The sequence below is a fragment of the Tenrec ecaudatus genome, chromosome 1 (genome assembly GCF_050624435.1).
Source record: "Tenrec ecaudatus isolate mTenEca1 chromosome 1, mTenEca1.hap1, whole genome shotgun sequence".
NCBI lineage: Eukaryota > Metazoa > Chordata > Mammalia > Afrosoricida > Tenrecidae > Tenrec > Tenrec ecaudatus.
The window spans coordinates 70,592,166-70,614,039 of NC_134530.1; the positions used below are offsets into that span (position 1 = coordinate 70,592,166).

Here is a 21,874-nt window from a genome sequence, read left to right on the forward strand (position 1 = left end):
CCAAAGGTTCTCCTCCCTAAAGTCCTTCCTCTTTTCTGGACTAAGAACGCAGCTTCCGAGAGGACTTGTCTGGTCGCTACTGTTTACCCTTGCGGGTCCTAGACCGCCACAACTCCAGGGCTGAGGCCTCCACGTGCAGCTGCCACATCTGACGGAGAACACCAGGGTCCCGGCCCCCGCCCCGAACGTAAGCTTCACGCAGGGCCCTAAGGGAGAGCGAAGAGGGTGGTGTGAGCACCTTTACACGCCTGATCAGCGCTTTGCTCAAGCCCGTCAAGGACCGCGGACCTCACCCAATCTCGGCGGCCAGAGACTCTGGGTTGGCCTGTGACACCAAGCGACTAAGCGCGGTCTCTTCCTTGGTTTTCGCGGTGGGCCTGAGGGAAGAAGGGAGGGCCGGGAGGCGGCTTCACGACCAGGGGCGCGGCCTCCCGAAGCCACGCCTCTCGCGGCTCGCACGCACGCACGCACGCAGCCTTCCGGTTCTGCGTCGGCCTGCGCCCCTCCCTGGCGCCTGCCCAACGCCCCTGCCGAGCCAGCCCTGGGCCCCGCCCCCGGCCCGCCAGGCCCCGCCCCGCCCCGCCCCGCCCCGCGGCGCGCCTGGCAGCAGCCTCAGCAGGAGACGCACGCGGCCTCGGCTCCTGGCAGTTGGACTCGCCCCTCTAACGCTTCTAGAGCTCCACGCGTCCGCCCGGTTTCCGTCCGGAGTTCTAGAAGCTCCTGCTCCAGGCCGACTAGGTGGGACATTCCGCCCCGGGTCTTGGCCAGACCTTGGAGGCGCCTACTCAGTTCTGAGGGAGTAAGGAAGCTAGGGAGACCCGGTCCACGCAGCCTGCAGCCAAGGGGTCAGAGGGCTGGGCCGGGGGCGGGTCCCTCCGACCCACTTCTTCCTCACTCACCCTCGCTGCGCCGCTGCAGAGCCCGGCCCTGGGCCTCGGTCTCAGCTACGCGCCGGGCGTGATTCCCAGTCAGCACCCGCAGCCGCTCGCTTGGGCTTCCAGCAGAATCGGAGGTGAGGCCCCGAGTCAGCGCCTCTGACCTGGGGAACTCTGTTGCCCGAGGCTGCATTTGCTGCAAGGACAGCGGCAGACCCGGCACCTGGAGGTAACAGTGGACTTGGTCTCTGTGGCCCTAACCTGACATATGTAGGTTCAAGAAGGCGTTAAAGGGGTTCCATCCCCTGGGAAGCTGTGGTATCCCTCCTTCGGTTAGCCTTTAGAGCCGCTTTGCTATCCTGTCTGGGGTGCTGTCTGGGAGCAGGCTGTAGGCTTAGGATGAGAATTCTGAGGGTTGCCTGAATACCCGTCCAGGTCTCCAGGAGGGCCTTACCTTGGAGCCCCCTAGTTCAGTCTCTGTAGATGACCCGGCACCAAGTGTCACCTCTTGACTTGCGTTGCCAATGCAGAAGCGCTGGGTGTGGATGGCCAACAGAGCCCAGGAGCTGAAAACCATGTCACAGGCCTTGCACGGCAGCAGCCTTGGCTCCCCAGAGGGCAAGGCCATTGGATGAAACCAGCCCAAACCTGTAGAAAACAAAGTCAAGGGAAAGGCAGTCTTGTTGAAAGGACTGAAAGGCAAGGAGGAAAGGTCCAGTCTAGAAAGTTTCCAGTACTGCTGAGTTTTTGTTTGGGGAGGCGCTTTTGCTCCTGGGCAGCAACTACAGGTCTGGGCAGGCCTAAAATGGGCGGGGAAGGCCTGGTCACCTTTGGGTGGAGTCCCTGGTTTGAAAAAACTCCTTTAAGTTTCACAAAGCTATCTTTAGCCTCATTGCATGATCTTGGGCAAGTCAGGTTGGTTCCCTTGCTTATATTGATCAAATAAGGGGATAGACAAATACCCTCAAATAACTATGCCTATTATCAATCCTCACAGCACCCCCCCCCCCCCCCGCAAATCATAGCATTTGGTAAGGAAATCATTGTTCCATTTTCAAGTGGACACAACACAGGGCTGCCTGCAAAACCTGGCTCTGCAGAACGCTGTCCATGTTAATATTTTCAAGCCTGGGAACACCTGGCAGGTCTGCCTGGAAAACCTCCAGACCAAGTAGCTAGCTCCTTCCAGCACAATACCTCTCTGGGAGCAACCACAAGTTATGCACAACCTATTCAAACTAGGTGTGTGTGTTTAGTTGTAATGGGAGGACAAATAGCAGTTTCCCTTAATATAGGAAGAGGTTCCTGGTAGGGTCAGTGTGGCCATATGATACCACCACCAGTCCAACATCTTCTACATGAAAATAATATGCATCTACCAGGTTATAAAAAGGTAAGAGATTTGAGCTTAGCTACATGTGGAATGAGAAAACTTTTCTAAACAAGCTAGGGACTTAGGCCTCTGGTCTCCTACATACAAGGTGGTAACATGTTATTAAGTGTTTGTAAGTGGGATGAGTGGGGCATAGCTTTCAAAACTTAGTAGAAACATGAATTGAAAGATTAAAGTTTCTCACAAACTGAAGCCTTCTTGTATATGATCATGTTATCATTAGGGGCCGAATCAGTACCAACTCACAGTGACTGCATCCTCACAATTGCCTGTTTCTGCACCCAGTCTTGATCCATCTCGCTGAGACTGTCCCTGTCTTTCACACAATGTTAGTTCAGTTTAGTTCCAACTGAGAAAAAAGGAATGTGCTTAGACAAATTTGTTCTGAGATAGTGGCAAAGCCCAAATCTCAACCTGTTTGACTCATTTCATAATGAATTCTTAATTTCATTTAACAATATTTCACTGATTCTAAAATGTTCATTGAAGAGCAAGGACGTTACTGTGAGGACTAAGGTGTGCCTGACCCAAGCCATGGTATTTTCAAATGCCTGGTGTGCATGTGAAAGATGGACATTGAGAAGGAAGACTTCAGAACCAACGCAATGAAATGATGGTGCTGGTGCAGAATACTGACAGTACTGGGAACTGTCGAAAGAACACACATCTATCTTGGAAGGCATACAGCCAGAATGATCCCTAGAACTGTTAGAACTGAGGGTGGTGAAACTTTATTTCCAATACTTTGGACATGTTGTCAGGAGAGACCAATTCTTAGATATGGAAGGGCATCCTGTTTGATAAGGGCAGTGACAAATAGGAAGACCTTTAATGAGATGGATAGATGCAAAGTGGCTGCAACAATGGGCTTAACAATTCTGAGGATGAAGCCTGACTTGGTACTCTCATTCTTTTGTACATATGGTTGCTATTTGAACTGACACAGTGGCACCCAACAAGATGTACTGTTTCTCGCTCATATTTTAATATTGACACCAGGACTCACAATTATGGGAGTTTCTTAATTTAACTGGCAAGCTTTCTCCTGGAACATAATATGTCTTAAAATAGATGCTACCATATAGAAAATGATAGTTCTTGGGGTAGAAAGGGGAACCGATTACAGGGATCTACATATAACCTCCTTCCTGGAAGATGGACAATAGAAAAGTGGGTGAAGGGAGACCTCGGCAGTGTAAGATATGACAAAATAATTTATAAATTATCAAGGGTTCATGAGGGAGGGGCAAAAATGAGGATCTGATGCCAGGGGCTTATTGGAGAACAAATGTTTTGAGAATGATGAGTGTCACGAATGTATAAATGTGCTTTATACAATTGATGCTTGTATGGATTGTGATAAGAGTTGTATGAGCCCCCAATAAAATGATCAAAAAAGAAAATGATAGTTCTTACTGTTCTTTGAGGTTGTCAAAAAGTATTGTTAGGACGATTCTGGTTAATATACATAGGTTTATCCCAAACATGTTTAAATATGTGTCTATGATTAGAGGATGGCTGCAGAGTAATTCTTTCACTAATATACTTGACTTAAACTTGGTAACCTAACCTTGGTAGTGCAGTGGGCTGTGACCCACAAGGTCAGCAGTTTGAAATCACCAGGCCCTCCAAGGGAAAGATGAGGCTTTCAAATTCCATTAGTCTTGTAAAAACATAGGGGCAGTTCTACTCTGTCCTCCTATACCAGCAGTTCTCAATCTGTGGGTTGTGACCCCTTTGGGGGGTTAAATGACCCTTTCAGAGGGTCACCCAATTCATAACAGTAGCAAAATTATAGTTATGAAGTAGCAACAAAAATGTTATGGTTGGGGTCACCACAACGTGAGGAACTGTATTAAAGGGTCGCAACATTAGGAAGGTTGAGGACCACTGACCTAGAGGGAAGACTATCCATGGTGATGAATCAAACGATTGTTGGCTGAAGTCCAGAAACTGGTAGAGGACAGAAGTAGCATTGATGAGATAAATACTAAAAGTTAGGATCTTACATTGTTTGGCATTTTTAAGTTAACATTTTGGCCTCAACAAGCTTTTGACTTCATGGGTACCCAAAGCCTTGCATAAAGATGAGGTACCTTTCCAAGCTAACGAACTAATGCTAAGCAGGTACCAGTACTGGATTTACCAGTATGATCCAGAGAGCAAGGTCCAATAAAAACAGTGGCCTTTGAGTGGATCTGTTGGGCCAGTTGATGGGGAGAGGTCAGTTTTGGTTATGTCAACTGGGTTTTGTGGTTTTCCTAGGAGTAATTTGATAAAAATATTCTTGAAGAACAAAGAATTATTAAAAAGTTTTAAGAAAATTGAAAACTGCATTGTTGAAAAACAGGTTGCGTTGTGCCAAGAGTTGTTCCCTGTCACAGTGGACTGCCCGTCCTGTGAGGGTGCATGAGAATCTTGATGGAAAACCTTACCTCATCTCCCCTTCCCTCCCGCTGCTCTTGCCCCTTCTGAATGTTTCCAGAACTCAAAAGAAGAAACGTGTGTGTCCAACTCGAGGCTGCCAAACTGCTGTTTCAGTGTGTAAATTGGAGATTGCTGAATTCTGGAAACACCTTCAGATGTGTACAGACATGGAGGATGTCAAACAACAAATTTCATATTTTGATGCTTTTGTTTAATAATGGTTTCTGTGATTTTGTAGCAAACAAGTTTTTGAAGGACCCTTGCATCTCCATTGCTATTCACGGATTACTTAGCCCATTAAGCAATAGGTACAGTATGACAAAAAGGCTCTTTTCTGGCCTTAAAATCTAGCACATGTCCTAGTGGTATCTCTGCCTCAAAACGTCATCTTGTCATATTTAACTACAAATAAGGAATCTTTTCATATGGTTATCAGGCCTTTTCTGTCTATGCTTCTATCTTGGTTCTCTACTAACTCATTTCTAGTTATCTACCAGGACCTACCTACTGTAGGGAAGGCAAAAGAGTGCCAGTACATGTAGTTCAACTTCTCCATCAGATCATGACCTACGGTTTTATCATCTCTATTATAACTTTCCCCTCCACTGGGCTGATCATCACTTGTTATATCCCCGGAGCCTTGCAAAGTGCTTAAAGACAAGTAATGGGAGTCTGGGAAGAATTTGTGAAATAAAGTGCCTGTTTCCTCCACTGGCCATCCAATGAGCACTACTTCAAGCCCCATCTGCCATGTTCTTGTGTAGCAGGAAGGTGGTCCTATCTTCCAGACTTCCCTTGAAACGTGACCATTGGTCAACACATTGTTGTTACAGGCTATCCAGTAGACTTCTAGATTTACAGCAACATCTGTAACGAAGGAGAACAGTCTCAGGTTTTCTTGGCTGGACTCTCGCGAAATAGACTGCCGGGGTATTTCTCCTGCAGAATTGTCAGGTGAATAACTACCAGGAATTTTTTATTGTTGGTTAGCAGCAGAGTGCTATCCATTTGTACTACCCGGGTTTCTTGGTTAATACACACCAAGCCAAATCCACCCAGGTAATTTTAAATCTGTGTGGGAGCACTTTCATCTTCCTCCTCCTGAGTGGCTAGTGGGTTTGAACTACCAACCTGTGGCTAGCGACCGAATGTCTAACTTACAGTACCACAGGGGCTCTTTGGCAAATACTTACTGTTTTTTTATTTCATTGACAATTTATTCATTTAATTGTTTCATTGACAATTTTCCTTGGTGTTCAGAGACAGGGGAAATTCATTATTTTTACAGATTAAGTTTATTATTATTATTATTTTGGAGCTGATGCCGACTGATAGAGACCCTATAGGACAGGGAGGAACGACCCCTCTGAGTTCCTAAGACTGTCCTTTTCTTTTCTTTTTTTTGATTTTTTTTTCTTTTCTTTTTTTAAAACATTTTATTAGGGGCTCATGCAACTCTTATTACAATCCATACATATACATACATCAGTTGTACAAAGCACATCTGTACATTCTTTGCCCTAATCATTCTCAAAGCATTTGCTCTCCACTTAAGCCCTTTGCATCAGGTCCTCTTTTTTTCCCCCTCCCTCATGTGCCCTTGGTAATTTATACATCGTTATTTTGTCATATCTTGCCCTATCCGGAGTCTCCCTCCCCCCCTTCTCTGCCGTGCGTCTCCCAGGGAAGAGGTCACATGTGGATCCTTGTAATTGGTTCCCCCACAAATACTTATTGTATGTAAAAGTGATTTAGGGAAGGAAAATTGGACTTTGAATTTTATTACTGGTAATTTATTACACAAGGCTGCCCTCCCCTCTGTCTACAAATCTGCTGAAAGGAAATACATGTGTGCTTGAATTCAGATTTTCCCAGACTAAAAATGTTTCCCCTTTAAAAAAAATATCCCATTTCATCACCTTATAAAGAAAATGTTCTTACACAAGACAATCCAAACTGATGCAAAATATTTATTCCAAGTTAGTTATTTTATGGTTTTCCCTGTCATAACAGACTTGTGATAGCCACATCTTTTACATCTGTAAATAATGTTATCAAAATAATCTTAATCTTTGAAATCTCACAAAAATTTTATATTTTACAATCCACCCTGAATATCAAGGCTGCAAGAATAACAACATTTCGTATATCCAAATATTTTACAACTGTACCCAAATATCTTACAACTGTACCCAGAAAGAAAAAAGAAGAAGAAAACCACATTTGCTTGGTTAAGGGCTAAAGTTACCCGAGCAGCCAAAAATAAAATATCCAAATTTTTAGCATTAATTTAATACAATTATAACTTCCATAGTCACTTTGTCATTGACAATGATTGCTTGAGCACAGGGCTGAGTGCCCCAGGGGCTGGTAGTAGAAGCTGTTGCTGCAGACCACTGGCTGCTCCTCTGCACTGCCAGCTTCTACCTGTGCATCGCCCCATATAGACTGTGTGCGCGTCTCTCTCTCTCTCTCTATATATGCATTTAGAATCTTTCCCACCACACAAACTGTTCTCCATTAAGCAGGAAACAGGGAAGAAGAACAACAAAAGCTAAACAAGCCAATCGCGCTCTCTCTTTGGGATATGATTACTTCCCTTGTGCATGAAGTATTCAACAACAACATAAAACAAGAACAGATTTTTTTGTACACTCTCCCGCAACACACAAATCAAGTTTGCTGGGTCAGATTTAACTGTAGGCAAGTACATGCCTACTTCCAGGCATCATCATCTGATGTTTCACTGCTACTGGTTTCTGTATCTGAGTCCTCAACCTCTCCTTTACCAGTGCATCGCCAAGGAGAGAACAGGCAGGCTCTCCGGCTCTGTACAAAGCCATTCTTCTCAAAGCCAATTCTTCTTAGCTGTGGGTGGCAGCATAGGAGAGAAGGAAAAAGAGAAGCCATCGATGACTATACTGTTCTATGGGACCTGGGAAAGGCCAAGCCACAGTGGAACTCACTGATCTTTTAACAGGACTTTTCAAATAGTACTACATGCACACGAATCATCTAAACTCGGTGTATCTGAGGTGTGGTTTGAGGTCCCGTATTTCTAACGAGCTCTCAGGATCACAGTTCTAATTAGCAATGCTGATGTCAGTCAACCTGCACCTTCTCTTTTAAACATCACAACTATAATGTATGTTTTAAGTACATGCCACCAGAACTAAGTTGGTAGAAAACAAACTTCTTTTTCACTACTATAAACCCTAGATCTGGCAATTGTTTTACTCAGGAAAAGCATTTAGGTATTTATTGAATAAACTCCAATTTTGGTTTCTTAGTTTCAGCCAGTGAGCCAGAAAGAAACCAGAGATGAAAGTAGATACCTGGTGGTAGTAGTAGGTAGTCTGCCTTCCACGGGACGAAAGGGCTCTGGAAGCTCAGAACCAATCTTTGGAACATGATCATACACTTTTTTTTAAACAGGAGAGAGTACGAATGCAGTGCCCCCACTACCACAAATTATGCAGCCGACAGCACATCCAGAGTGCAATGGATAAGCCTTGCCCTGGGAAAACCACCTCGTGATCATGGTATCTCTCTTGCCAGATAAGTATGATCAGACACTTATTTAAATTTGCCAACCACAGACTGGTTTTTGGACCCAAAACTGGAGATACCTATTGTCCAGGCAGAGTTAGATGCTCACATTTCCAATTATTCTAAGTCGCTTATATTTTCACGGCTTTTCTCTCCCACTAAGCCAGTGTTCCCTAAAGACAAAAATGGCTCCGGTTTCCTTTCGATCCATGTTAAATGGTTGCAGAAGAGACATGTATGTAGCTGAAAGGCATACCTGTTCAGTCTTCATGTGGAACTCTCTGAGCTCATCCTCTGTGAGGGGAAGGCAATTTTCATCATTTTCAGGATATTCCTGCCATCCCATTGCTTTTAATAATCTGAGGAAAGCAAAAGGGAACACAAGGGGAAATTGATACCTTTAAGCCTGAGCAAGCAGCCTACAAGTTATAGAGGGAACTGGGTTTTTCTTACACTCAGTGTCACCAACCTTTCGTTCGCATGATGTGCTGTGTGTGGTGGCTTGCAGGTTGCTCTGATGCAGGGACTTATGCCCCAAGTATTTCATATACCAGAAGGGGCACCCATGGTGAGTATGTTTCAGCAGAGATGCCAGACGAAGGCAGACTAGGAAGAAGGAAGGCCCTCCTAGTGATACACTTAAAGAAAGGCCAGTGGACAAAACCATAAAAGCAGTGACATCTATGTAGAGTGCCGGATGATGAGCCCCTCAGACAGGAAGGCACTTGAAGCACAAGTAGAGAAGAACTGAGCCTTCAATATTTACAGATGGAGTAAAGCTCTTGGGATCTTAATTTGTTGAGGTGGAATCACTCAAAATAAGACAAAGCAGCTGCAAACAGTTACTATTAATTGGAACATGGAATGCATAAAGAGATATTCTAGGCATTAGTGAGAAGACATGGACTGTTTGGCCATGGTGCATTGAAGAATCATATGGGAAAGACAAAGCCAGCATCACATTTATCATAAAAAAAATTTAAGGCTATCATACATGACGGCAATAGGTCTTTAAAAAGAGTGGAAAGAAAAGATAAAAATGAATGCCAAAACAGACTCTGAAACTTACTTTTGAATATAGAGCAAATAGAAGAGATGATGAACTAAATGAGCTAAATATAAAATTTCAAAGGACAAATCAATAATAAAAAGTAAAGGATTACAGAATAGTGGGCTGGCTATCTTATTAGGTTGCTGACCACAAAGCCAGCAATTCAAACTCATCAGACACACCTTAGGATAAAGTTGAGGCTGTCTGCTCCCATGTAGTAGAGTTACAGACTTGGAAACCCACAGGGGCAGTTCCACTATGTGCTATCGGGTCACTGGGAATCAGAATCAATTTGATGGCAGTGAGTTTTGGTTTTGGAGGCAGAATAGTGAAGGATGCCGGAGGCATCAAAGAAAATGGAAAGAACACAGTCACTGTACCAAGAAGAACAGGTCAATAGTCTACTATCTCAGGAAGTAGCACAGCATCAAGAACCAATAGTACTTGAAAAACAAACAAACAAAGAACCAATAATACTGTAGAACTCAAGTCTGCAGTGAAGGTGCAGTGCTGGAAATGCTTGTTTTGTTTATGCCAAGAAATATGGACAACAGCTGCCAGCTGACTTGAAAGATCACGATTTGTGTCCAATCACAAAACAGTGACCAAAAGAAATGAGGAAATTATTGCACAATATCGTTAGTATCCCACAAGCACAAGTAAATTTTGGCCAAAGACAATTGCAAAACTGTTGCAGTAATACATCAGCTGTACTACCAAATCAAGGGAGAAATGCCTCAGAAATTGAATCTGGATTCAAAACAGACAACACCAGAAAGAAAGATGTTCACCTATGTGATAGGGACAAAGCAAAGGCATTCAATGTGCAAATCACCGGGTATCATTGTGAAGAATGAGGGTTCCAGAAGACTTCATTGTGCTCATGTAGCACCTGTACCTAGAACAAGAGGCAGTCATTGGAACAGAACAAGAGAAAACAGTGTGGTCAGGGTTGTATGATTTCTCCACATTTATTCACTCTGTAAGCCACGTTAATAATCTACGACGGCAGACTTTGGAGAAAATGTGACAACGAAACTTCAGGACTCACTAGTAATCTATAGCTAAATGACAACTTTATTTTAAGAAATTACTGATGAATAGGTTTCAACTCAACATGAAACAAATTTTTTTTACTAGATTAATAGCCAATTAGCATGATCAATGGGGGGGAAAAGGTGTTCTAAAATTTTACTTGGACATACAATCAGTGTCCATGGTAGTAGTAGTCAAGAAATGAAACAACACACTGTACCTAGGCAAAACGCAAATCTGTAGAATAAAACCTCTTTAAAGTATTACAAAAAAAGGTGTCACTTTAAGGACTAAGGTATGTCTGAACTACAACATGGCATTTTCAATCTCTTCATTTGCATGTAAAAGCTGAACAATGAATAAAGAAAATCACAGAAGTGATGCATTTTGATTATGGTGTTGGCAAACAATACTGAACATACAATACACCACCAGATTAAAGAACAAATATGTTTATGATAAATATAGCCAGGACATTTCTTAGAAGCGAGGATAGTGAGACTTTGTTGCAAATACTGTGGACAATTTATCAAGGGACCAATCTCTGGAGAATGATATCAAGTTTGGTGAAGTAGATGATCAATGAGAGAGAGAGAGAGAAACACCTTCACAACACAATCGCTGAAGACAAAGGGGATGCATAAGAAAATGTGGCGAAGGAAGCTGATGGAACCCGGCTATCAAAAGATGTAGTGTCTGGGGTCTCAAAGGCTTGAAGATAAACAAGCGGCCATGTAGCTCGGAAGCAACAAAGCCCACATGGAAGAAGCACACCAGCCTGTGTGATCATGAGATGTAGATGGGATCAGGTATCAGGCATCAAAGAACAAAAAAATCATATCATTGTGAATGAGGGGGAGTACGGTGTAGAGACCCAAAGTACATCTGTAGACAACTGGACATTCCTTTACAGAAGGGTCATGGGCGGGGGGGGGGGGGGGGGGGAAACGAGCCAGTCAGGGTGCAGTGTAGCACCGATGAAACATACAACTTTCTTCTAGTTCTTTAATGCTTGCTTCCCCCAATCTCATGAACCCAAATCTACCTTACAAATACAGCTAGACCAGAGGATGTACACTAGTACAGATAAGAGTTGGAAACACAGAATCCAGGACAGAGAAACCTTTCAGGACCAATAATGAGATTAGCCATACCGGGAGGGTAAGGGAAGATGAGGGGCAAAGGGGGAAACGATCACAATGATCTACAATGATCTGGGGGACGGACAACAGAAAGGTGGGTGGAGGGAAACATGGGACAATGTAAGACATGAAAAAAACATTTATTGTGGGATACAGAAAGATTCCTCCCAAGTTGTCTCCCCCAAATATATGCCAAACCCAAGACGCTGCTTGTTACATATGGTAAATGAATGTACACTAGATCAACAAAAGTAGGTTATTCTCAAGGGATACATATCAGCCCTCTAGAGCAATCAGATTGTATAGTCTGACACCCTAAGTAGGGCCCACTCCCTTCTGATATTGTTGCCTTGAAGGAGAGCCCAAAGGCAAGCCCGGGACCACTCAAGGATGACTAAGGTTAGGCTAGGCTACTATATCGAGTCTAGGGTCCACATATGTACCCCTATTCCCTCCCTTTACTATTGCATGTACACCCCTAGGTCATCCCCCTCCTATCACTTGTATTGTCTATGTTATAACCCCTTCCTATGACGTAGGTCGATATCTGTAATCAGGGCTTGAATGCCCTCAAAGGTATGTAAGCTTTGGTTAGAAATAAAACCTCACAAAAGCTCTCAGGCCCCGCCCCCTCGTCTCCCACCTCCAGGTGTGCTACCAAGAGGAGCTGAGGTGAGCATGCTACCGTGAAATGCGTCTGACTTCTTTTACTCACTCTCTTATTCTCTATGACCTTACTATAATCTTTATATATCTCAACCGTACAGTTGCACCTACCGAACCCTTGATTAGTTGTGGGGAGCTTGTTTCCTCCACAATTTATAAATTATCAAGGGTTCATGGGGCGGGGAAAAAAATGAGGATCTGATAATAAGGGCTCAAATAAAAAGAAAAAATATATTTTCTTTATATGAAAGAGAGAACTTTCTATCAAGAAGTAATTATGCATTAATAGAGCATCCCAGCTCAATCCAGATCAGTCCATAAGTTTGATATTAGCTCAAGAAGATGTTTTGAGTGGAGAGCAAATGCTTTGAGAATGATTGGGGCAGGGACTGTACAGATGTGCTTTATACAATTGATGTATGTATATGTATGGATGGTGATAAGAGTTGTATGGGTCCCTAATAAAATGTAAAAAAAGAAAAGAGGAGAAAAAAAATGATTAGGGCAGGGACTGTACAGATGTGCTTTATACAACTGATGTATGTATATGTATGAACTGTGATAAGAATTGTATGAGCCCCTAATAAATTGTTAAAATTAAAAACAAACAAACAAACAAACAAACAAAAAAGATGTTTTGAGAAAGATGATGGCAACAAATATATAAATGTGTTTGACACAATGGATATATGTAGGGATTGTTGTAAGAGTTGTACAAGCCTCCAATAAAATGAGTTAAAAGAAAAAAAATAATTACTCCCTGGAAACAAATGTTTCAGAGAAAACTTAAGAATAATGATGGCAACACATGTACGAATATGCTTGATACAACTGATGTATGGCTTGTGATAAGTGCTGTAAGAGCCCCCAATACAATTCTCTTTAAAGAAAAAAGAGAGCAAGACCCTCAATGAGAATGAGTGACAAAGTAACTGCAACAGTAAGTTCAGATATATATTGTTATTAATGACTGTGAGGAAGCTCCAGGAAGGTGCAGTGTGTCCAAATTAAGAGAAGAAAATGGAATTTTCTTTTTTATCCAATGGGACATGTTTTAATTATGACGACTCGTTTTCATAATTAAATTGGGTAAAGGGGAGATTACTCACTATAGAGATGTAAAAGCAGCAGTGAAAATCCAACTAAATACAGACTCTTCCAATAGGGTCACAATAAAGGAAGACTCTCCCTTTGATTTCTTGTCAACCAAATTAGCCTGTTTTTATAGATACCTAAGTTCTCTTCCAATCGAATTGTATGGTGTATTCCCTCACAACCCTGTGCTTTCTGGACAGATGTTCCTTGCAGGAAGGTACTCCCATATAGGCAAGCCCCACCTGCCATTTACTTGTCCGAACAAATGGATTTTGTATGTTCAAAGCCCTCATTCAAATAAAAATATGCTACACAAGAGTGTCTCATGTTTTGCAAGACCCTTGAAAAGGGTCTCTACACTTGAGGCCAGCAAGTTTTAGGAAACAAGTTCCTCACTCCTCCCGTCTCTTACTGCAGCCAGAAACTTGAGCCTCACACGAAACCACTCGAAAGCCTAAGGAATGGGAAAGTGAAAATGCTGCTGGATCTGAGAGGAAATCTCGGTGGGTAAAAGACAACACGGGGCAACAAAGTATGGTGCTTGTTGGGGTTCTTTCTGTTTTCTCAAGTATGCTCCCCCTCTTTCTCAAGCACTTGATCATCACTCACCTGTGTTCAGCTTCCAGAGAATATGAGAGGATCCTCCTTCCCTCCACAACTGGAAGAGTAAGGGCATTCAGGTGACAGCTTTCCTCTCCATTCTCCTTTGGTTCAAGAGTACTGTTCTCCAACTGCCATAGGAAAAAGTAAAGAGGCACCTGGTTTAACAATTTTTTTGTTGAAAGATAAAACCACCCACAGGACTGCAGAGTACATTCTCGAACTTCAATCTGAATGTTTTCTTCACTTAAAAAGGAAGTCTTAAAAAAAAAAAGTCTTGTTCACCTTGCTAAGATTTCCAAAGTATACCAATTGAGAGCTATCCTTTCTTAAGTTTGTGTATGTCAACTGTAGCAGAAACTACTAGATGTTTATGCAATATCTATCCCCTGGTCTTCCTTATTAACACTTTGAAAATACAAATCTACAGGTATTCCCACCCTCACCCCCAAACATCAGAATCTGAATCCAACCTGACCAAAGGTAAAAGTTTTCCTCAGAGATACAAATGAGCTGCCACACCATCTTGGACCGCTCACCTGTTGCAGGACACAGAGACCACTTTGTGCTGCAGCTGTCAATTTTTTCTTCTATTGCAATTAAATACAATCCTCACTAATAAAACCAACAAAAAACCAAATTCACTACCACCAAGTTAAATCCAACTTAATGGACAACTTAAAAACAGTAGTAGAAAGCCTCATCGTTCTCACTTAAAGCAGCTGGTGGTTTTGAACTGCTGACCTTGCTGTTAGCAGCACAACGCGTAACCAATATGCTACCAGGGCACCTTCACTACTAAAAGCCGCTGCTAATTACCTACTTCTTAGAGTACTGAAGGGCATCTGTCATTCAAATGCATGCTGAACAAAGGACTCAATTTTCTTTCAGGCTTTAATCTGCCTGTTATTTTATAGCTTTTCCCTTAGACAAAAACCCGGGGTATTTAACAAAGGCAAACTATAAGGAAGTCCTTTCCTTCCTCACCCTATGCTGTCCCAGAAAACCCCTATCCTCTTACCTCCTCCAGCTTGTCACAGTCTCTGTTCTCGGAGAATTCTCCATTCCGGTCATCTTTAAGAGTCTTCAGGAACTCACTCTTCCTGTCGGAAGTTCGGCGGGTCAGCTTGGTCAGACGAGAGGAACTGATCTCAATTGGAGGGGTGGTGCTAGAGGGACTCTGGGCAAAAAAGCACAAACAGTTTGCTACTGACAGCAAAGAGCAAGAACTAGGATTCCAAGGGCTATGTCTGTGTGGCTAAGATTCTACTTATTCACACTGATTTTGTAAAAAAACAACTGTTTTTTCACTTAAACAGACTATATCTTTCCAGGATAAAAACGAAAGGATTAAGAAAATGCAAAATAAAACAAATCAGGTGCTATCAATTAGATATTGACTCAGAGAAACTCTATGTATATGAGAGTAGAATGAGGTCCCATAGGGTTTTCAATGGCTGGTTTTTCAAAAATAGATTTGTCAGGCTTCTCTTCCAACAGGGTAGATGTGAACCGTCAACCATTTGGTTGGTTGTCAAGTATGTGCTAAGCAACTACAATACCCAGGGGACCTGGCTAATATAACCCCTCCTTTCATCTCTCAAAGGATACTACACGAGAAAGCCAGAATAACACAGGTCAACACTGGCCCGATCACAGGACAATAACTCCATCCAGCTACTCCCACCTTTCAATGATGATGTGAAACATTAGTGAAGAAATAATTCTCAGCTATGCTCAGCTATATTAACAGTAATGTTAGTAGTGGCAAAATACACAGCACAGCAAAAACCAAACTCGTTAAGTCAATACTGAACCATATAGACTCTATAGGACAGAGTAGAACCGCTCCTGTGAGTTTCGGAGGCTGTAAACCTTTACAGGAGCACAGGTCCCCATTCTTTCTCCCCAAGAGGCTAATGGGTTTGAACTACTGATCTTGCTGTTAGCAGTTCAAAACACATAACTCACTAAGCCACCAGGGCACTGAGCATAAGTCAATGGTAAGCTTAGCAAGTGCTTCCCTACGTAACTCTTACTCACCTCTCTGGGGGAGTTTAGAATTGTACCACCAGCCAGGACCACGGGTTTTGTAAAAGAGATCGGACTGGTAAAAGCAGACTCCCGACTTGAAGAAAAAGATCCTGATCTGTGTTCCATTCTATTAGCTTTCCATGCACTGGGCTGCATAGGGGAAAAGAATTAATCAGTCTAAAAAACCATACAAATAGAAATTCAGCTAAAAAGATCCTAAGAGTGAGATGCTAAAGAACATAAACAGAAGTTCCCAGAACTTACCCACTTTAATATCCTTCTGAATTATGCAATCTATTTCTGAAGTTAGGTACTTGAAGAAAAAATGCAGATGGGAACCAAAAGAGCCACAGGATGTTAATAAATATTCTTTACTATATTGCTTCTCAAAGCATTTAACTGGTGGTTCATATGATATATAGCACTTATAAAACTTTTCTGACCATTAATATTTTCTTTTATAGTCAACTTGCTAACCTCTAATACAACCTTGGTATCATATAAAACTAAAAAGTAGTTTCCCAGGAACTCTGATGCAGAAGATGCTGGTTTCAGAACAAGGTAGGTAATTAAACAGCTAGTGAATCCTCGTTTATTCCAGAGGCTCTTCTTTTGCTCAGCACCAAGGAGCCTGGAGAGCCATTTTGTCACTTTGGTCCTGGCTCCAATAATGATGACATGGTATATAACTGGAATAGGATAATTAAAACACTGTTTTTTGTTTCAGAGCCAATTGTACCAAGTAGACAAAGAAAAGGGAGGTTAAAAAACAATGGGAAAGCTTCCAATCAGTTTTCCAGAATAGCAGAATTAAAACTAAATGACTTCAAGGATTAAAAGACAATCTGAAAACCACTTCTTTCCTTGGTGTCAACCTTGTTGAGGGCAACAAAGATATTGGTAAAGTGTCCTCTGGGTATCTACCTTGTACCAGGTGTATGGCATGCTATTTTACGTAATCCTTAAGAAGACTACCAGGTAAAATTATTAATCTGTTATCTTTTGACAGAGAATGAAGATGAGCATGAACCAGTCATAAAATTTGTCAAGGTTACTCAGCTACTAAGGGAAATTACTTTTTCACTATCCTACACGGTCTCAAATAAGAACATCTAGGCAAATTGAGAGAGCCAATGAACCAATCACAATAAATGTTAATTTTTTATTTTTATGAAATTCAAGATTCCTATGGTTCTTGGAGGCTTCCTCACCCCTCACCCCCAGCATCATGACCCCAGCTCTGCCTTTCAGTTCTGGCTAGACCGAAACACGTTCACTGGGGTACAGTTAAGAGCTCACATCACATGGAATCCAGGTTAGATAAATCCCTCAGGGGCAGAAATGGGAGTAGTGATACCAGGAGGGTAAGGGAAAGGTGGGAGGTGGAGGGGGAGAAGGGGGAACCATGCAATGACTTATACCTAAATCACCCCCATCCCTGCCCGAAGGGACCGAGCAGCAAAAACTGTGGGGAAAGGGAAAACAGTGGTCATTGTAAGATATGAAAATAATAATAACTTATACTTATCAAGGGGTCATGAGGGTGGGTGGGGAAAAAATAAGAGATGATATCAAAGGCTCAAATAGGAAGTAAATGTTTATAAAATAATGATGGCAACACATGTACAAATATGCTTGATACAACTGATGGATGGATTTTTATAAATTGTTATAAAAGTCCCAATAAAATGATCTTAAAAAAAATGTTTATGGTAAAAAAAAAATCACACTGATGAAAATCCAAAGATTTGTCTGGTTAATTAGTAAAGATTATTTGTGGCTTCTTTCACATTTTCACTAGGAGACTTGTTTTTAAAACTGAAAGCAAACTTTTGGATTTTTCCAATGTACTGTGCATAGTTAGAGAATCTTAATCTAACCAGGATACTAACACTGCACATTTTCATTCCAACTTAATCTCAATTTCCAGTAACTCTTAAAGAGTATATAGTATAACTGGGTGCCTCCTAACAAAAACCTTTATATGCCATTATGCCTTTCAATTAATGTATTTTTTAAAATCCAATAAAGTGAACTCCAAGTTTAAAAAATGGGCTCTCCTTTCTGCCAGATTCCAAATCCACCAAAACTCTCTTCACTTCAACTGATCAAAGGAAGATCAAAACTGGAATGCCAAACTTTTTAAAGTGTTAAAAAAAAAAAAGTACCATTTTGGGACTAAGGTGCCAAATGCCATGATATTTTCGTTTTTCTAAATCATTTTATTGGGGCTCATACAACTCATCACAATCCATACATCTATTGTGTCAAGCACATTTGTACATTTGTTGCCATCATAAGTCTCAAAACATTTGCTTTCTACCTGAGCCCTTGGTATCAGCTCATTCCCCACTCTCCTCCCTCCCTCATGAACTCTTGACAATTTATAAATTACTATTTTTTCATGTTTTACACTGATGTCTCCCTTCATCCACTTTTCTGTTGTCCACCCCCCTGAGAGGGGGTCATATGTAGATCCTTGTGATTGGTTTGTTCCCCCTTTCTCTCCCCACCTTTCCCTTACCCTCCTGGTATCGCTACTCTCATTATTGGTCCTGAGGGGTTTCTCTGTCCTGGATTCCCTGTGTTTCCAGTTCTTATCTGTACCAGTGTATATCCTCTGGACTAGCCAGATTTGTAAGGTAGAATTGGGATCATGATAGTGGGTGGGGAGGAACCATTAAAGAACTAGAGGAAAGTTAGTTGTATGTTTCATCATTGCTACACTGCACCCTGAATGGCTTGTCTCCTCTTGCGACCCTTCTGTAAGGGGATGTCCAGTTGACTACAGATGGGTTGTGGGTCCCCAATCTGCACTCCCCTTCATTCACAATGATGTGATTTTTTTATTTTTTGATGCCTGATACCGGATCCTATCGACACCTAGAGATCATAAAGGCTGGTGTGTGCCATGATATTTTCAACTACTTCCTATGCATAGAAAAATTGGACAATAAATAAGGAAAACGGGAAAAAAAAAATCGATGCCCTTGAAGTATGGTTGTTTACACCACGAACTATCAGAAGAACGAATAAATGCTGTATTGGACTATGTAGAGCCAGAATGCTCCTGAGAAATGAGGACGGTGAGATTTTGCCTTACATACTTTGGACATAATACCATGAGGAACCAGTTCCTAAAAGGACATCATGCTCAATGAAGTAGAGCAACAGTGAAAAAGAGGAAGACCGAGTGACACTGTGACTGCAACAACTGGATCGAAAATAGCAAAGATGGTGAGAGCGATGCAGGACTGGGCAGTGTCTTTTTCTGTTGTATGTAGGTGGCTGAGTTAAAAGTGAGTTGGCATGAACACAACAATAAAATACAACCCAGGATTAGATGATATACATGTACACACACACAAACACACACATATATAAAGTCTAGTAGAAGTCTAGGAATATATTAAGGCATCAACAGATAGTAGTTCCCTTTCCTTAGCCATTCAAAACTCAGTTCACATCAGACTTTGTCCATGCAGATTTTCCACACTTTCTCTAGGAGAGCAGTACACTCAGTTTTTACACCAGTTTCCACAATAAATCGTAACATAATAGAATAACTATGTCTCACTAAAAAACAAATGAAACCAGGAGTGCCGCCTGGCACCGATGAACCCACAGAACATTATAGAGAGTGAAGGTGGTCAATCATAAAAGGACAAATACTGTCTGAGACTACTGCTTCCAGGATAAAACCAAGCAAAGACTTGCATACCAAAGGGAATAGACTTGGGAAGGTTCCAAAGGGAAGAAGGACAAGAATGGGAAGGGGAACAATGAATTAGGAGGCTGAGAAGTATTTACTTGGGTGAAAGTAAGGAGAGAAATCCCTAAGAGGGAGAAAAGGTGTTTTTTGTGTGTAGTATGGGGTGACCTGGGAATGCTAAGTGGTTCGAACTGTTGAAAGCAGAGTTGATGGTCTGAAATGTAACACACCTCTCCACTAAATTCACAAAATTAAAAATATAAGAATTACTAATATTTTCACTCAGTATCTTTAACATGTCTAGTAATTTATGATTTCAGAATTTTTATTTAACTACCTTTTCTATTTATGTGGTGCAGGGGTTACGAGTTGGACTGAGACACATGGTTGGCAGTTGGAAATGGCCAGCAGCTCTGCGGGACAAAGACTGGGCTTTCTAGTCCCATAAACAGTTACAGCCTCACTAACCCACAGGGGGGGTGGTTATCCCTGTAATTTGACCTGTTAATTTTTGGATTTGTTATTATTTCATAGATGTCATTTCACATTTCATATTGCTATATCTTATTATCTCACTTGGACTAGGAACTCATGGTGGGTGGGTCACAACTGGTCATAGAGTTTTTTGTATTGTCCATAGGCACCAATCACACATCACTGTTTTTCCTCCTAGCCACACAGCAAACTCTTAATGATTTGTTTTTTATGGTGGCTAGGATTCTAAGTTAAAATGTGTTCATGTGAGGTTTGTAAAAATATGATCGCTGAGGACAAACGGGTGCATAAGCAAATGTGGTGAAGAAAGCGGATGGTGCCCGGCTATCAAAAGATATAGCATCTCCCTAATAAAATGTAAAAGAAGAAAAGAGAAAAAAATGATTAGGGCAAAGACTGTACAGATGTGCTTTATACAATTGATGTATGTATATGTATGAACTGTGAAAAGAATTGTATCAGCCCCAATAAACCGTTAAAATAAATAAATAAATAAATCTAAAAAAAATTAAAAAAAAAAAAGATATAGCATCTGCGGTATTAAAGGCTTGAAAGTAAACAAGCGGCCATCTAGATCAGAAGCAATAAAGCCCACATGGAAGAAGCACACCAGCCTGTGTGATCACGAGGTGTCGAAGGGATCAGCTATAAGGCATTATCAGAAAAAAATCTTACCATAGTGAATGAAGGGGGAAGTGCAGAGTGGAGACCCAAAGCCCATTTGTCGGCCACTGGAGATCCCCTTGCAGAGGGGTCTAGGGGAGGAGATGAGTCAGTCAGAGTGCGATGTAGCACCGACAAAGAATACAGCTTTCCTCCAGTTCCTAAATGCTTCTTCCACCCCAACTACAATGATCTGAATTCTACCTTGCAAGTCTGGATAGAGCAGAGGATGTACACTGGTGCAGATAGGAGCTGGAGGCACAGGGAATCCAGGGTGGATGGTACCTTCAGGACCAGAGGTGTGAGTGGGCTGGAAAGAGGGAACCAATTACAAGGATCTACATGTGACCTCTTCCCTGAGAGACGGACAACAGAAAAGGGGGTGAAGGGAGACGTCGGACAGGGGAAGATATGACAAAATAATAATTTATAAATTATTAAGGGCTCATGAGGGAGTGGGGAGCGGGGAAGGAGGGGGAAAAAAAAAAGAGGACCCGATGCAAAGGGCTTAAGTGGAGAACAAATGCTTTGAAAATGATGAGGGCAAAGAATGTACAGATGTGCTTTACACAATTGATGCATGTATGTATTGTGATAAGAGTTGTATGAGTCCCTAATAAAATGTTGGAAAAAAAAGAAAGAAAAAAAATACAATTTTCATTAAGATGATGAACTCCTCCTGATCCCAAAGGAAGTGACAGTAAGTGAAGAAACAAATCAACAAAGTGTTATGTTATTATGACAAGATACACAGACTGCTACGCAACCATGGAGATAAAAGAATTACATCTTTGGTTCTTGATAGAGGAGCCAAGAACAGAGGGTGTTGGGGGGAGAAACTGCAGGAAAAATACAGCCACCATCAACGCTGCATCCCTGCCACCATATATTGGGGTAAAAGCTACTGTTGTCGTTGGTGCAGTTGTGTCACTGCCCTGCCTGAGAGAAAGTATGCAGGGAGGAGAACAGGAATTCCTGTATGTGGCGGTGATTAAACTAGGGGGGAATGGAGAAAGGGCCATCTGGAAAGAAGGAAGGAAAGGTAAAAAATCAAACGAGTTTCCCCACTCAAATGAAAAAAGAAAAAGAATTGCAGCTTTAGATGCACGTACTATAAGAATTCAGAGTTTGACATGA

General features: G+C 41.9%; 1 protein-coding gene and 1 pseudogene across 6 annotated transcripts in view; both read right to left on the bottom strand.

Moving 5' to 3' along the window:
- Positions 1-962: 962 nt before the first annotated feature.
- Positions 963-21,874, bottom strand: part of GPBP1L1 (GC-rich promoter binding protein 1 like 1) — a 73,740-nt gene continuing 52,828 nt past the window's right edge. For 4 of the 6 annotated variants that reach the window (XM_075555581.1, XM_075555576.1, XM_075555589.1 and 1 more), the window contains exons 9-13: positions 15,877-16,017; positions 14,855-15,013; positions 13,843-13,964; positions 8,501-8,603; positions 6,649-7,563 (exon numbers count right to left, since the gene is read on the bottom strand). In XM_075555581.1, the coding sequence (XP_075411696.1) occupies positions 7,411-7,563; positions 8,501-8,603; positions 13,843-13,964; positions 14,855-15,013; positions 15,877-16,017 (678 nt within the window). In that variant the 3' untranslated portion in view covers positions 6,649-7,410. Of the gene's footprint in view, positions 1,099-1,329; positions 1,524-5,034; positions 5,563-6,648; positions 7,564-8,500; positions 8,604-13,842; positions 13,965-14,854; positions 15,014-15,876; positions 16,018-21,874 lie in introns of those variants that run through there. The other 2 variants (XM_075555599.1, XM_075555602.1) reach the window with 2 other exon arrangements.
- Positions 8,128-8,261, bottom strand: LOC142438031 (U1 spliceosomal RNA; annotated as a pseudogene).